The 17,906-nt window shown below is 36.1% G+C and overlaps 1 protein-coding gene across 1 annotated transcript; it reads left to right on the top strand.

Annotated features, from left to right (window-relative positions):
- The first annotated feature begins 15,252 nt into the window (after window positions 1-15,252).
- On the top strand, window positions 15,253-17,355 carry LOC134244130 (uncharacterized). Its single transcript, XM_062726406.1, has one exon. It carries the CDS (start codon window positions 15,253-15,255, stop codon window positions 17,353-17,355), a length of 2,103 nt encoding a protein of 700 aa, XP_062582390.1.
- The last annotated feature ends 551 nt before the right edge of the window (window positions 17,356-17,906 follow it).

Genomic DNA, 17,906 nt, shown 5'->3' with positions numbered 1-17,906 from the left:
ATATATATATATATATATTTTTTTTTTTATACTTTTAGACCTATGATCATGAAACTTTGTCAGTTGATGCATCTTGGGTGTTCGGAAATCGTCCACCAAAAAGTAGGTCACAGTGACCTACTTTTCACAATTTATGGCTCTATTTAAGAATCTTGGCTTAGAGTCCTCAAACATTGTCAATTGATGCATCTAGGGTTTTCGGAGAATGTCGATCAAAAAGTAGGTCATGGTGACCTACTTTTCACTATATTAGGTATTTATTAACTTAGAATCATCAAACTTTTTCAGTTGATGCAACTTAGGTTTTCTGAGAATGTCGACCAAAAACTAGGTCACAGTGACCTACTTTTGAATATCTCAGGTACTTATTGGCTTAGAATCATCAAAACTTTGTCAGTTGGGTTTTCAAAGAATGTCATTCAAAACTAGGTCATGGTGACCTACTTCTGACATTTTATGGCTATAATTAAGTATCTTGGTTACTTAATTGTCTAGAATTGTTAAACTTTGTCAGTTAATGCATTTTTGGTTTTCGAAGAATGTTGACCTAAAAGTAGGTCACAGTGACCTACTTTTTACTATATTAGGTACTTATTGACTTAGAATCATCAAAACTTTGTCAGTTGATGCATCTTGGGTTTTCAGAGAATGTCGGCCAAAAACTAGGTCAGAGTGACCTATTTATGACATTTTATGGTTATATCTAAGTATCTCGTATACTTTTTGGCTTAGAATCTTGAAACTTTGTCAGTTGATGCATCTTGGGTTTTCAGAGGATGCCGCTCAAAAACTAGGTCGTAGTGACCTACTTGTGACATTTAATGGCTATATTTAAGTATCTCAAGTACTTTTTTTGCTTAGAATCTTTAAACTTTGTCAGTTGATGCATCTTGGGTTTTCAGAGAATGTCGGCCAAAAACTAGGTCAGAGTGACCTATTTATGACATTTTATGGTTATATCTAAGTATCTCGTATACTTTTTGGCTTAGAATCTTGAAACTTTGTCAGTTGATGCATCTTGGGTTTTCAGAGGATGCCGCTCAAAAACTAGGTCGTAGTGACCTACTTGTGACATTTAATGGCTATATTTAAGTATCTCAAGTACTTTTTTTGCTTAGAATCTTCAAACTTTGTCAGTTGATGCATCTTGGGTTTTCACAGAATGTCGACCAAAAACTAGGTCACAGTGACCTACTTTTGAATATCTCAGGTACTTATTGGCTTAGAATTATCAAACTTTGTCAGTTGATGCATCTTTGGTTTTCAAAGGATGTCGTTGAAAAACTAGGTCATGGTGACCTACTTCTCACATTTTATGGTTACAATTAAGTATCTTTGGTACTAAATTGTCTGGAATTGTTAAACTTTATCAGTTGATCATGCATTTTGGTTTTTCGAAGATTGTTGACCTAAAAGTAGGTCACAGTGACCTACTTTTTACTATATCAGGTACTTATTGGCTTAGAATCATCTAAACTTTGTCAGTTGATGCATCATGGGTTTTCAGAGAATGACATTCAAAAACTAGGTCACAGTGACCTACTTGTGACTTTTTATGTCTATATTTAAGTATCCCAGGTACTTTTTTACTTAGAATCTCCAAACTTTGTCAGTTGACGCATCTTGGGTTTTCAGAGAATGCCTTTTAAAAACTAGGTCATAGTGACCTACTTGTGACATTTTATGGCTATATTTAAGTATCTTGGGTACTCTTTGGTTTAGAATCTTCAAACTCTGTCAGTTGATGCATCTTGGGTTTTGGGATAATGTTGACCAAAAAGTAGGTCATGATGACTTACTTTTGAATATCTAAGGTACTTATTGGCTTAGAATTATCAAACTTTGGCCATGATGACCTACTTTTAACATTTTATGGCTATATTTAAATATCTCGGGTACTTTTTGGCTTAGAATCTTCAATCTCTGTCAGTTGATGCATCTTGGGTCATAGGATACTTAGCGTTAGAGGCTTCAAATAGAAGTGATAGATTGTACAATTTATCAGAAGCAATTCTAGGCCCTTGGGTCTCTTGTATTTTTTTTTAAACTAATAAGCAATGCTTGAATGAGATGATTGTTAATGAATTTCAAAAAAAGTATTTACTTCAGATAATATGCATATGAATATTGATTACTTAACAATTTTTGTATGCAACATTGATCAGTTACATATAGGATTTATCCCATATTTGAATATCTATGGGAGTAAATGTCCCACATATCATGTTCTATGGGATTTATCCCATATTTGACAATTCATGGGAGAAAATATCCCATTTGTTAGAGTCCGTGGGATTTATCCCATTTGAACAAGTTTGTGGGAGAAAAAATCCTAATGGGAGAAAAAATCCCATCTGAGAATTTTTCTCCCATCTGACATTTTTTCTCCCATGGGAGAATGGTGGGATAGTTGGTGGGACTGAAAATCCCACCATTCTCCCATGGGATTCTGATATTTAGGACTTCATATCTTTTAAAGCAGAGATGTCTATGAGTTTAACATGAGAATATGTGATACTGCTAAGAAATCCCACCAGGTACTGTAAATTTTTTTTGGACATGACAATTAGAAATGGTAGTAAAAAGTCCGGACTATGTCGTGTCCGGAGTTAAATGTCGCACTGTTGTTAGTAATATACTCAGCTTCTAGTACCTTTTGTTTAAAATTATGCTATTTTGGGGGACAAATCTTGATATTCTTGAAGTAGATGGATTTTTACATCACTGATATCAACTGATATTGCTGATAAAAACAATCTCTGAGCTTTTCCACATGATCTGGCACTGAAGTTACCAAGATATCTGTAGTAATAAACTCAGCTACTAGTACCTGTTGTTTAAAATTATGCTATTTTGGGAGACAAATCTTGATATTCTTGAAGTAGCTGGATTTTGATACCGCTGATATCAAATGATATTGCTGATAAAAGCAACCTCTTAGTTTTTCCACATGATCTGGTGCTGATGTCACCAAAATATCGTTAGTAATAAACTCAGCTACTAGTACCTTTTGTTTAAAATTGTACAATTTTGGGATACAAATGTTGATATTATTGAAGTAGCTGGATTTTTACATCACTGATATCAACTGATATTGTTAATAAAAACAATTTCTAAGCTTTTCCACATGATCTTGCACTGAAGTAACCAAGATATCTATACTAATAATATACTCAGCTACTAGTACTTTTTGTGTGATATAATGCACTTTTAGGAAACAAATGTTAGCTCCATTGAAGTAAAAGAAATTTTATATAGCTGATACATGTGTATCTTCTAATATCAGAGATAAAAAGAATATCTCAGGCTCTCCATATGATCTGAAACTGAAGTTACCAAGATATCTGTACAGTGTAATAATTAATTAATTCAGCTACTAGTACTTTTCGTGTAACTTAACTTCGGCCTCAGGGTGTATGGAATAAAACCCAGTGTAAATCCCCGTACACCCTTGACTGAACCAGCAGGCATGTTTACGAAGCTATCTTAGGACTAAGAAACGTCTTAAGATATACTTACGACAATTCGTAAGACTAAGTGGGGTTTTCGAAAATATCGTAACTTACGAAAGTTCTTATGAATTATCATAAAGTTACGACAGCTTTAGGCATATCTTAAGTCTATCGTAAGTAGAAATAGCTGCGTCCATGTTGTTGCTGGCTCGACGAAATAGTTGTATCAGACGTGATTGAGTATTAAGAGATATAGGAAGAATTCGAAAGACTGATAGTGTGTCGGGACCGTTAACCACAGCTGTAAAAATTATATACCACTGTAATAGATTTCGTTAAATAAAATGTTTGATAAGACTATTAATTTTTGTCGATGTGTTTATCAAAACAAATGTAATATTTAATGATATTGCGCACTATTTCATTTAAAAGAGGTATTTATTTCTTAAGCCCCCCCCCCCCCCGAATCCTCAACCCTATCTAGGTTCCAACTTTTTTCAGTGCCAAATTTTACTCATACACTATAAATAGATTACCCTTATTTTACTATACAAACACAAAAAAGGGGGAAGGGGCGATCTTTCAATGAACATTTTCAATGGCTCAATGTAAAGAGTATATTTGGACCTCCCTTTCCCCATGTTCAATTACATGCCTGTATACATTTACTTTCCAAGAATACCCATGGTTAGAATTCTTATGACATTCAATGCCTCACGCAGATGCACAACATACATTGTAAGATGTAACCTGTAAACAGAATAAAATTTAATCTCACTTAACCTGAGAGAGTAATGCCTGCTGTAAAGAGTTGATCCTTACGTCTCAGTCGTGTTCGAATCCCACTGTGGGACATGGAGACCGGTCCTTCGGATGAGATTGTATAAAACGGGGTCACGTGTCGCAGTTGGTGGTGGCACGAAAAAGATCCCTCATTGCTCAATGGCCCTAAGTGTCGAGAATAGGACACAATTTGTAGCTCTCCACCAGCAAGTGGTGGCCTCTCCATATGAGTGAAAGATTCTCGAGAGGGACGTCAAATAATATACAATCAATCAATCTTAACCTATAAGAGAGAGAGAGAGTTTTTTCTCTGTCATAATGATTTAAGACGTCTTAACTTAGGAAAATCGAGAGAGAGAGAGAGTTTAAATGGGTTATTCCGGGTGACCAATGATTTAGTCTTTGGGGGGAGAGGGCTCCTCCAGATTTGCCTACTTCCTTCCAATTTTGCGCTGCATTCCGTTTCACACATGTAAATTGGCGCACTTTTCATCGTTCAAGAATTCTGAATGATCAAATGGCACTCTATTTGATTTTAAATGTAACCAATGTTACAGTATATCGTCGAATTTATATGATTAATAATTACAAATAAATAATTCATATTTATAAATTAAATAGAAACTCCAATTCCTTTTTTTTTTAATTTATACCTTTTAAAATATTTCCATAATGATGACATAACGTGTAGCATTAAATATAGCAAAAAATTGCAACTCTCTTATCCCTGACAATGGTTAAAAGTTTAGAGTATTTCTATGTCATAATGATTTAAGACGTCTTATCTTAGGCTGATCATAAGATAGCTTTGAAAAACCCCTTAAGATAATCTTACGATGATCCTAAGATTTTCTTAAGATATATCTTAGGAAATTTCTTATGAACAATCTTAGGAAAGTTTCGTAAACATGCCTGCTGGATAACTAATAATATTGCTGATCTGAACATACTCATAGCTTCTCCACTTCATTTTGCGCTGAAGTTACCACGATATCTTTTGCTACAAGTGCATTTTGTGAAAAATATGTTTTTTCTTTCAAGAAGCTAGGTCACCCCTACTAATGTTATTGTGATTTAAATTCAAGACACGTGGTTTCGGTTGACCTATTCAAAGGTTATAGGGTAGAACCGGTTTTATAAATAAAATTGGCAGTAAACATGATATTGCTATAGCCTGTTTCTTTTGAAAACATGTCTTGTAATAATAAATGTTTCCAGACCTTTCTATATAAAGACTTTCATAATTTTCAACAGAAAAAGGGTGGCTAAAGGAGGGGGTGTTAAAATAACAACATATACTTTTCGGCGAAAATTAGAGTTCACTAGTGACCGGTTCGCTGGTAAAAAAAAATGTGCATTATCATCTTCACTGACAAACCTTTGTTTGCCTTATATGGCTATTGTTATAAATGCGCACAGAGGATCTTACCACGAGCAACTGACCAATCGTTGAATGAATAGCAACGTTTACGCTAAATACATTTTTACACTTTACTTCGAACGCGTAGTTCAGGTCAATCTATGATCATTTTAATGGACTGCAAAATTAAAAAAAATTCAAAAAAGAACGAACAAAATACAAAGATAAGAAACTTTGAAAGATGTTACGGATGTTTTTAATTTGTTGTTAGATAGAAAAGTTAAATAAAATGTAGTTTGCGTCTAGTTCAGAACACCAGCGCTTCAAGGGTAAGGAAAACAAGCAGCCTCTCTTATGCAATTAAATGGACAAAACTTTGTTTACGTTCGTGATCACGTGTTCGGCCAGGGAATTCACCTGGCAATTGTATTCACCGATAGTACAACAAAGGAATTGATACAGACGAGATCACTCTTGCAGTATGACTTTCAGAAACCCAGACTTCCCCTGTTTATGTAATAAATGAATTGTTTGTCATTATGAGTGTGAAAATGATACTTTTAAAAATGCTTTTCATTTACCATAAGATTTTCCTTTTTTTCAAGCGTAAAATTCGTGTAGTATTCGTAGTAACCCATAATGCAATACTCATTTAGCTGATTGGTCAGGTAAAATCATGCTGGTGCCTCATTTGCTAATCTGACGTCAAAAAATAAAGTCCCGGTTCCCATGCAAAACATTTGTCCAAGAAGAAATTTTAATTCATAACAGCACAAAATTGTATCATAGAGGATACTTATTTAAGTTTGAAAGAATGTTAAAGAGATCGATTGATTGAAGTACATTTCTATAGACATTATCAGCTTATTCTAGGGTGGTGAAAACTGAAACGCACCATATCTGTTCTGTTTACCATGCCTCCACGTGCTAGTCACTTCCTAGCCACATTTCCGTGAATTAATTTACCCTATCTCGCTGAAGTCTCGCTAACTCTCGCCAGAGCCATTGCCAGAGCTACTCTGAACTCATCGGGTTTTATAATTTGCAGAACACCGAAAAATAAAAGGTTCCGAACACAGTAGTAGGGGTGTAGGTATTTAGAGAGCAGATATGACACCTAATCCCACCTCTGATGTTTTGTGGGTCCGTTTTTGCTCTGCTCCTATTTTGTATTCAAATGGATTATTTAGTTTGAAGACTGCTCGTTATCTCCATATATCTTACGTATACCATTCAACCTACCGCCATATATACATGTAACTCATTGTTATATAAAAACGTCATTTAATAGTCAATGTCAAGAACATCTTATGCAATATCATGTACATGTACTAGTCACCTGATCGTTAACATGGTCAGTTGCTCCGACTTTTTACATATATAAGATTGGTAACTGTTTCATTTGACCTACATCTGAAACGTTCAAGTTTTTCAATTCTATTTTTATTCCGAAGACCATCATAACTATACCATGGGCCATCTAATCCAGACCTCACCAACAAACGGAAATGACCATGCCGATTCAAAGTTGCTCCATACAAATCTTACTGCTGGCCAACAATGATGATGGGATCTATTAAAGAATCAGTTGAACGAGAAGATATTATTATGTGCACAGCAATTACTATGTTGTCAATTGTACAAGTGTTGGACAGTGAAATCCCTGTCTTTACCTTGTCAAATTCACCCCATCTCATGGCATTCTCATCTGTAAATTCAAATGTCTCATCTGTACTCAAATAATTTCGACATTTTTTCTTTTCTCTGTCACGCTCTTTTCGATCTGTATTTGATTTTGTTAGAGTTGTTTTTGTTTTTTGTAAATTTATAGCAGCTTTCTCTGAACTATCATTTTCTTCTTCAGTATTGAGTTTTCATAAACTTTAAATTTGATGGGCTTGAAAAGTATTTTGACTTCTTTTTCTTGGTAACGTTCCTTTGTCCCGATCTTTCCCATTTTTCCTCCTCTTGGGTGTCATCTTTGGCTCTCTGTATTCCCATAGAAGCAAGAGAAGATTTTGCCAAGTCTTTTGCTGAAACATAGAATAGACGACAGGCCTTTGCTGAATTTATGGTTTTTTTTTCTTTTTGTAAAATTTCGTTTTTAATTGTTGAAAAGTGTCTTTCAACAATAGCATATATATCAGCATGGATATCAGCGGTGTAAAAATCCAACTACTTCAAGAATATCAACATTTGTCTCCAAAATAGCATAATTTTAAACAAAAGGTACTAGTAGCTGAGTATATTACTACAGATATCTTGGTAACTTTAGTGTCAGATCATGTGGAAAAGGTCAGATATTGTTTTTATCAACAACATCAGTGGATATCAGGTGTGTCAAAATCCAGCTTCTTCAAGAATATCAAGATTTCTATCCCAAGTTTGCATAATTTTACACAAAAGGTACTAGTAGCTGAGTTTTTTTTCTAGCGATATCTTGGTGACATCAGCACCAAATCATGTGAAAAAACTAAGAGGTTGCTTTTATCAGCAATATCAGTTGATATCAGCGATGTAAAAATCCATCTACTTCAGGAATATCGAGATTAGTCTCCCAAAATAGCATAATTTAATTTAAAAAAAAGGTACTAGAGCTGAGTTTATTACTACAGATATCTTGGTAACTTCAGAGCCAAATCATGTTCAAAAGCTCAGAGAATGTTTTATCAGCAACATCAGTGGATATCAGAGGTGTAAAAATCCAGCTACATCAAGAATATCAACATTTGTCTCCCAAAATAGCATAATTTTAAACAAAAGGTACTAGTAGCTGAGTTTATTACTAACGATATCTTGATATCTTTAGTGTAAGATCATGTGGAAAAGCTCAAATATTGTTTTTATCAACAATACCAGTGGATATAAGGGGTGTAAAAATCCAGCTACTTCAAGAATATCAATATTTGTCTCCAAAATAGCGTAATTTTAAACAAAAGGTGCTAGTAGCTGAGTATATTACTACAGATATCTTGGTAACTTTAGTGTCAGCTTATGTTGAAAATCTCAGATATTGTTTTTACAACAATACCAGTTGATATCAGGGGTGTCAAAATCCAGCTACTTCAAGAATATCAAAATTTGTATCCCAAGTTTGTATAATTTTACACAAAAGGTACTAGTAGCTGAGTTTATCACTAACGATATCTTGGTAACTTTAGTGCCAGATCATGTGAAAAAGCTCAGATATTGTTTTTATCAACAACATCAGTGGATATCAGGTGTGTCAAAATCCAGCTACTTCAAGAATATCAATATTTGTCTCCCAAAATGGCATAATTTTAAACAAAAGGTACTAGTAGCTGAGGTTATTACTAACGATATCTTGGCATCTTTAGCGCCAGATCATGTGGAAAAGCTCAAAGATTGTTTTATCAACAATATCAGTGGATATCAGCTGTGTAAAAATCCAGCTATTCAAGAATATCAAGATTAGTCTCTCAAAATAGCATAAGTTTATTAAAAAAAAAGGTACTAGTAGCTGAGTTTATTACTGTAGATATCTCTTGCTAACTTCAGTGCCAGATCATGTTGAAAAGCTCAGAGAATGTGTTTACCGCAATATCAGTTGATATCAGTGATGAAAAAAACCAGCTACTTCAAGAATATCAAGTTTTTTCTCCCAAAATAGCATAATTTTACACAAAAGGTACTAGAAGCTGAGTTAATTTTTACCGATATCTTGGCATCTTTAGTGTCAGATCATGTGGAAAAGCTCAGATATTGTTTTTATCAACAATATCAGTGGATATCAGCGGTGTAAAAATCCAGCTACTTCAAGAATATCAAGATTTGTATCCCAAGTGTGCACAATTTTACACAAAATGTACTAGAAGGTTCAAGTCATTTACTAGTAGCCAGTTACTAGTAGCTAGCTTTACTTACTTCTCGTAGCCAGCTACTAGTAGCCAGTTACTAGTAGCTAACTTTATTTACTTCTCGTAGCCAGCTACTAGTAGCCAACTTTACCCACTTGTCGTAGCCAGCTACTAGTAGCCAGTTACTAGTAGCTAACTTTACATATCTGTTTCTTGTCAGTATGTGCGTGATTCTGCATCTTCTGCGTTCAAATGACATGTTATGACATAATCAACTGCGTCATTTTCTATCATAACGTATTAAACACTGGTGATTAATTTGCAATTTCTATATAAATACCATGTGTTTAATTTATAAATATATATGGTTAAGAAATGAACACTCGTGTTAAACACCGGTGATTAAGATATCGATACAATTATAGAAAATATCATAATATTTGTTTCTATTTCCTCTTTAACAGTTTCTGAAAATTTTGAAATTTTGGCACAAAATTACTACCAATTAATGTTAATTGTGAATGCGTTTGGTATGATCTAAAGTCAACATATTGCCTTGCTATTCGTATTTTTTTTCTGTGTCGATAAATATCTAATATTATGTGCGGAATTACTTCGTAAATTAAGACATTGTAAAAATGACAAATTCATACAGCAAATACTAAGAAGCAACACCTAAATTATTTTTTGATTTGATGCATATGAACATTACGTGTTTAAGACGGATGATTAAACACCCTACTTATTGAACACCAGATTAAACATCAGTGTTTATATATAAAACGCTAGTGTTTTGTATTTAAACCTACTATGTTTAATTGTAAAACACGGCTGTTTAAAAATTAAACACAAGTGAAACATCATTTTTTACAGTGTAGTTCACAACCGATAAACCTAGTTTATTGATTGTGAAACTATGATTATCTCAATTTTGTGAATTTGGCATGCCATACTTTTCGCTTGGAGTGCATTGAACAGGTAGCCTAACTTACTGAGCTATCACCGCCACACATATACAATCGATTTTTAAAGGACAAAGACGCACCACATTCACACATTTGGATTTTTTGGGGGAAAAGTTCATTTTTCGTGGTCTCTGGGTCTTCTCTCCATTTTTTAAAAATGTGTATTCGTTTCTTTGAATTAAAACACACACAAATAATGTTTAAAAATCATGGAGAGAAGATCCAGAGATAGAAAATTTTTAGAAAAACGAGCTTAAAAATGTACCATTTTGTACCAAATGTCTGATATGGCCAATTTTCAAGCTATGTTTTAGCAAATCTAAGCTCAATTTTGGGAAAATATTTTCCTTTCCTGTTGCACAGGAACCCGATAAATTCAAAAAACGTTAAAATTTTATGAGATATGTCGATAAAATTTTCACTTTTCAATTACGCCCAGATTCCTGCCGAAGGCCAATCAAAAGCGCCCTCGTTCTTTGTGTTTATGCAAATTATCACGCAAGCCATTAGCAAAATTTTCGCAAGGATTTCTTAAGAATTCTAAATTTTGTAACGCACATCGACAGTTCGTGATTCTATTAAGTAGAGTAAAATTAGATTATTGTTTTATTAAGAGTTACCATTTATCGATAAAAGACATGCATATGTGTACACATATTCGGCCTTAAAACAAATTTTAAAAAAATTCTTTAAAACATTTTTAAAACCTTTTTTTAATGGAGATTCTATTATTTTAAATACTTTTTCGAGTTGGAACCTTTTGGTTTTTTCCAACCAAATAACATACCATTTGCTAAAAATGATTTCGCGTTTCTTTTTCCTTCTTCACCGTATTTTCCCTGCCATTCCTGCTAAAGGATGTTGAAAATACAACAAGATATTATGCAAAGCATTTCTTGCCCTATACAGTCCGCTTCTTTCAAAAAATAAGTTTAAAACATAATCGAACCAGCCATTACCAAAAGCTGCCATAAATCTGTTAGCAAAATTTATTGAAAGAATTTTTACCCAACATGAAGATAAAAATACCAAATTTCAATGCAATTAATTTTTTTATAGATTTTTTTTTTCACGCGAGGACATATATATATACATGTGTATAAAGTAATGATCCCAAATGATTTTGTGATCTAAAACATTGTAAATATATATATATATTTTTTTTCTATATATATTTATATGTGGTGTTTGCATGCAATTCATTGTTTATCTCATATGTGATATTCTTTTTTGTGTGTTTGTTCAATTTTCATTAATCACTGTAATAGTGGAAATAAAGAATGAATGAATGAAAGCCATTACCAAAAGCTGCCATAAATCTGTTAGCAAAATTTATTGAAAGAATTTTTACCCAACATGAAGATAAAAATACCAAATTTCAATGCAATTAATTTTTTTAATTACATACTCGGTAATAAATACAGGTTTTTGAGCATATGCGATATGCCTGACCATAGCCGTATCAGCTAATATATCATATCCCCAGTAAATTATTAGTAATTTCTATGGCACGCCAAATTCACAAAAATGAGCAAATCATAGTTTTACAATCGATAAACTAGGTTTATCGGTTGTAAACTATAGTTTACGGACTGTAAACTATAGTTAACAACCTTAATCTATATTTTACATCTGTAAACTATAGTTAACGCGACAATCTATGTTTCACAACCGTAAACTATACTTAATACCAAAAACTATCATCAACTGAGTGGAGTGCTAACCCTAACCCCTAGCCCCCCTAACCCTAACCCTAACCCTAACCCTAACCCTAACCCTAACCCTAACCCCTAACCCCTAACCCTAACCCTAACCCTAACCCCTAACCCTAACCCCCTAACCCTAACCCTAACCCTAACCCTAACCCTAACCCTAACCCTAACCCTAACCCTAACCCTAACCCCCTAACCCTAACCCTAACCCTAACCCCCTAACCCCTAACCCTAACCCTAACCCTAACCCCCCTAAATACGGGTGTGTTTTACACTATACGTAGGTACTACGTTTTTTTTTTTATGCTGACTATACAGGTAAAAAATGCGCCGTGTGCAAAAAAACATTGCAAGAATGTGATTATGACGTCACGCTTCACAGTCTAGACAGTCCTATAACCGGTTTGAACTGGTTTTACTGAAAACAAGAACACACAAAACAAAACACAAACACAGATTTTGATTTTTCAATTTTTATTCACAATGAAAAAATACAAAAATGATTTTAATTTTTTCCACTGTCCTTTTTCATAAGGGACATTTCTTCAGGTAAAGGGATGCGAAATTTACATACACATTTCCTCACAATCACGGATAAAGTCCTTGTCCGCATTTCCATTTTCCTTGAAACCTCTTTTCCCAATTGATAAAAACACATCATACATTCTTTCAAGGAACTCTTCTTCCTAGTATTGTTCAAGGTTCATCTCATGATCTTCAATTGGTATTTTGATAACCATCATATCCATTTTTTCTCTCCTTCAGACAGTATTTTTCCTCTCTGGTGTCATGATTTTTTTCATAATCTTCAGGAAATTCCACTCTTTTTTAAACCAAAATTTTTTTTACTTGCTGACAAATTCGGTGGCCATTTTAAATATTTCTGTTGCGTTTATAAAAATCCTGGATGGCTTTTCTTTAATTTTCATCCATTCTCCAAAACACAGTTCTCCGTTAATTTTCTAATCAATACCAATAGATCATATTTTTTGTCCACTGAAATACATGTGTCCAATTCCAAGTACTCACACAGAATGATCATCAATGTCCAGCTCTGGTTTATATATATATGGATTTATTTTAGGGTCGTGTGCAAAAATACGTTTTACCTACGTTTTTTTTATGCTGACTACCAGGTAAATGCATCGACCAAGTAAAGAGAGCCGTGTGCAAAAAATATGCTGACTACACAGGTAAATACTTGGCAAGCCAAATATGCTGACTACACAGGTAAATACTTGGCACTGAGCCAAGTTTGTTTAGGGCCGTGTGCAAAAACTTACCTGTGCATTATGACGTCATCCACTGTATATAAATACGGTTTTCTCCGACTTTGGGTTCATTTTACCCTCAGAGCCATCACCTGATAGACATGGATTCTACTAGAGAAAAACAGGTACAGGCTCGACGAATATTGAAACGAAAAAGTACCGAGAGAGAAATAGATTTACCACCTAAACCCATTTCGGAGTATTATCATATGAGACTAGCTGAAAAATGGACCTCTCCAAAATTTAAAGCGCATGAAAATAAATATGTCGTTCATTTCGATGAATTTCCAGAAGAAGAAGAAAACACAGCTTTCCTTCTACGATTATTCAAAAACATGTTACAGGACTTCAAATCGAAAATGCAGTGTGATCCTAACGATTACCTCCGCCTGAACATAAAACACCCATCTTTGGATTCAGACATTTCTTATGGGTTTATGCAATGTAAAAAATTAAACGAAGACGTCATTTTTAAAGAAATAGAACGTGTGCAACAATCCAAAAAGGAGTTCAAAATCGGCGACGGCTCCACGGAATTCGATCTGTTACACATCGAGAATCCCCAGGGGAGTGGTGGAAACAGAAACAAACATCTACAACTGGATAAAGAAACTTTCAAGAAAAATAAACAATCCATCGTTCGGATCGTCAATCCCCATGATAAATTTTGTTTGGCTAGAGCCATCGTCGTCACTCGATTACACAGTCAGAAACCCGATCATCCAGACCCGGAATGGGAAAAACGTTGGCTCCGTATGCGGAAGGGAGATAAGGAATCCTTAGACCAGAAACGAGAAGCCATAGCTCTCATGGAACAGGCCGGATGTGATATCACTCAAGCTTGTGGATCTGCAGAGTGGATAAAATTACAACAGGTATTAGCTCCTCAGTATCGTCTGAAAATATTTCAGTTCAAATCTACTTCCACTAAACTCTGTTTAGAGCGCATCTTCAAAGGCTGGGGAGATGGAACTTGTTTGAACATTTTGTTAGACAACCGTCATTGCGATGCCATCATATCGATGCCGGGAGTAACGGGGAACCCCTATTACTGTGATCATTGCGACGTGGGATACAGGAATGTCACAGACCATCGTTCCAAGTGCCCTCATCGCTGTACCTTTTGTTTAGGACATCACCCTAATGTCCCGATGAAGGGATCAAGATTAAATGCCGGGAATGCCATGGAATGTTTAAGAACAGGACCTGCTACGAAGATCATTTAAAACCCCATGGTAAGAAAACCACCACTACTGTCTGTAATTTAATGGGGCTATGCGAGAAATGTCAGTCCTGGATACCTAAGAAATTATTTCCTCATCACAAATGCGGAGATCAGAAACAGTGTAAGATCTGTAAGAAAATCGTCGATGCCGATCATCGGTGCTACGTTCCACAGAAACCCAAGAAGAAGAAGAAGAAGGGAGAAGACACCTTAGAGTTTACCATTTATTTCGATTTCGAATGCACTCAGGAATCGGGCATTCACGTCCCTAATCTGTGTGTGGCACATCGCGTCTGTCAACATTGCGATGACTTAGACATAGACCAACCTTGTCCTCATTGTCAACACATGGGACCCCGTCAGCACCTATTTCAAGGCCCAGACACCTTAAAGAAGTTCATGGACTGGTTATTTCAACCCACTACAGGTACTAAGAATTCCACTTTAGTACACGACGGGGCCATCGTCATCGCCCATAACTTCAAAGGATACGACGGACAATTCATTTTGAATTACATAGTGCATTCTTCTCCCCTGAAACCTAGCGTGATCATGAACGGGAGTAAGATCTTGTCCATGGAAATATGTGGACTCAAATTCATCGACTCGTATAGTTTCTTAACCTTTCCTTTGGCCCAGATGCCCTCCGCTTTCGATTTGAACGAAATGAAGAAAGGTTATTTCCCTCACTTTTTTAATACGGAACAGAACCAGAATTACGTGGGACCTTATCCACCGGCAGCTTTCTACAATCCGGACGAAATGACTACCAGTGGACGAAAAGCTTTTTACGAATGGTACGACCAACAGAGGGGAAAAGTGTTTGATTTCCAGAAAGAGTTTGTAGGGTATTGTATCTCGGACGTCGACATTTTACACAAATGCTGTGCACGGTTTAGAAGCACCCTCAAGAAGTTGGTCAACGTGGACCCTTTCCAGGAATCCATCACGTTTGCCAGTGCTGCTAATTTAGCCTACCGTCGAAATTTCATGCCTAAAGACAGCATTGCCATCATTCCGAACCTCGGGTATGATCCGGCACGACAATATTCGGCCAAAGCCTGTCGATGGCTCACCTGGATGAGTCATCAGAATGGATGTCACATACGACATGCCAGAAACGGAGGCGAAGTCCCGATCGGAAATTATACCGTCGACGGATACCAGGAAGCGACTCGTACCGTCTACGAATTTTACGGATGCTATTGGCACGGATGCCCCACTTGCTATCCCAGTTTACAGACGGAAACTCATCCTCACCGGACCCAATTTACTTACCAACAATTACACGAGAAAACTCTCAGAAGGACTGCGGATTTAGAGGACATGGGGTACAACGTGTGTAGTATCTGGGAGCACGATTTCGATCAACAAGTGCAACAAGATGAGACTTTACAGCAATTTGTACGAGATCTGGACATTCCGGATCCTTTGAAACCTCGAGAAGCCCTGTACGGAGGCCGGACCAATGCCACTAAATTATATTGTGAAGAAGGGGACATGAGATACGTGGACGTGTGTTCCTTATACCCTTACGTGTTGAAACACAGACCTTTTCCCCTAGGGCATCCCGAGATCATCACAGACGACTTCCAGGACGTGAGAAGTTATTTCGGTCTCATTCACTGTCGGGTCTTACCACCCCGAGGCCTCTTTCACCCCGTATTACCTTATCGGACGGGAGGTAAGTTATTATTTCCCTTATGTCGCACCTGTGCCCAACAACAAGACTCTACGTCTCAACACCCATGTCAACACACCGATCGGGAACGTAGTCTCACGGGTACTTGGGTGACGTGCGAATTACATAAAGCCTTGGACATGGGGTATACCTTAGAGCAAACTTACGAAGTGTGGCATTTCAAAGAACGCAGTCAAGACTTATTTAAAGACTACATCGATACCTTCCTCAAGATCAAACAGGAAGCGTCCGGATTTCCCTCCGAATGTAAGACCTCAGAACAAGAACAAGATTACATTCGAGAAGTGTTATACAAAGAAGGATTCATGATGGACATTCTCAGTATCAAGAAGAATCCAGTGTTAAGAACCATTGCTAAACTCTTTTTAAATTGTCTGTGGGGAAAATTTGCTCAACGCTTGTTATTACCCAAAGTCAGATACTTGGACGAAGTAGAGGAATTACATCAACTCTTACAAAATTCGACGGTCGACATCAAGGGTGTGCGACTCTTAGTCAATAAAGAAGATTCCATTGAAGACAAGATGCTAGTGAATTTTCAAGACAAACAGGAATTCGTCGAAGAATGTCCCTTTGGAAACGTGATCCTAGCTTGTTTTACCACCGCCTATGCCCGCTTACATCTCTACGAGACTTTACGACCTTTAGAAGAACGGGGCCTTTATTTCGATACGGACAGTATCATTTACCAACATAAGGAAGGAGCTTTTAATCCTACTTTGGGCAATAGTTTAGGAGAATGGACCGACGAATTAGACGGGGATCACATCACTAAATTCATGTCGGCAGGTCCTAAAAATTATGCTTTCCGAACGGACAAAGGAACCGAGGTTCATAAATGCAAAGGGGTCACTCTCAACCATCGAACCTCTCAGTTGGTGTGCCCAGAGACTTTACAAAAAATGCTCATGGGAGAAATAGAGGAAATAAAAGTCCCCTATCCCAGCAAAATCCAGAGGACCCGGGATTGTGAGGTGGTGAACAAACCTTCAGAGAAAACAGTGAGAATTGTATATGACAAGAGACAAATTGTAGAGAATTATAACACTTTACCTTATGGTTATTGATATGTTTGTTTGTTTGTTTGTTTGTTATTACAAATAAAAAAAATTGAATTGTTTTTATATGTGTTGTTTCTTCTTCTCTATAAAAAAGATATTCTTATTTTCAAAAAAATGAAAAATATGTCTGTGTTCACTATAAATAAGACCCTGAACCCAACTTTTCTTTCATTGATCAACATGTATTCCGAGGAGACACCCCTCCCCTCTTTTCAATTGAAACACGAATTTACCATGGTAGTTGCTGGACCCTCGAAATCGGGCAAAACAGAATTCGTCAAGTCATTAGTGAACAATCTAGACTGGATCACCCCCAGGCCCGAAAAGATCGTCTGGTGTTATCGGGAATGGCAACCCGCTTACACTTCTTTAAAAGAGAAGGTATCTTTCATCCGAAATATTCCAGAAGACGACGAGAAATTAGTAGCCAATTTGAGTGTGCCCCATTTACTCATTTTTGACGACATGATGGGAGGAAAAGCCATCGAATCGATTGTGGATTGGTTTACCCGTAAAGCTCATCATCGGAATACCAGTGTGATTTACATCACTCAGAA

The sequence above is a fragment of the Saccostrea cucullata genome, unplaced genomic scaffold (genome assembly GCF_032062105.1).
Source record: "Saccostrea cucullata isolate Sc308-1 unplaced genomic scaffold, CSIRO_AGI_Scuc_v1 ctg2432, whole genome shotgun sequence".
Classification (NCBI taxonomy): domain Eukaryota; kingdom Metazoa; phylum Mollusca; class Bivalvia; order Ostreida; family Ostreidae; genus Saccostrea; species Saccostrea cuccullata.
The sequence above is the reverse complement of the archived record's forward strand: the minus strand, read 5'-3'. Positions and strand labels throughout refer to the sequence as shown.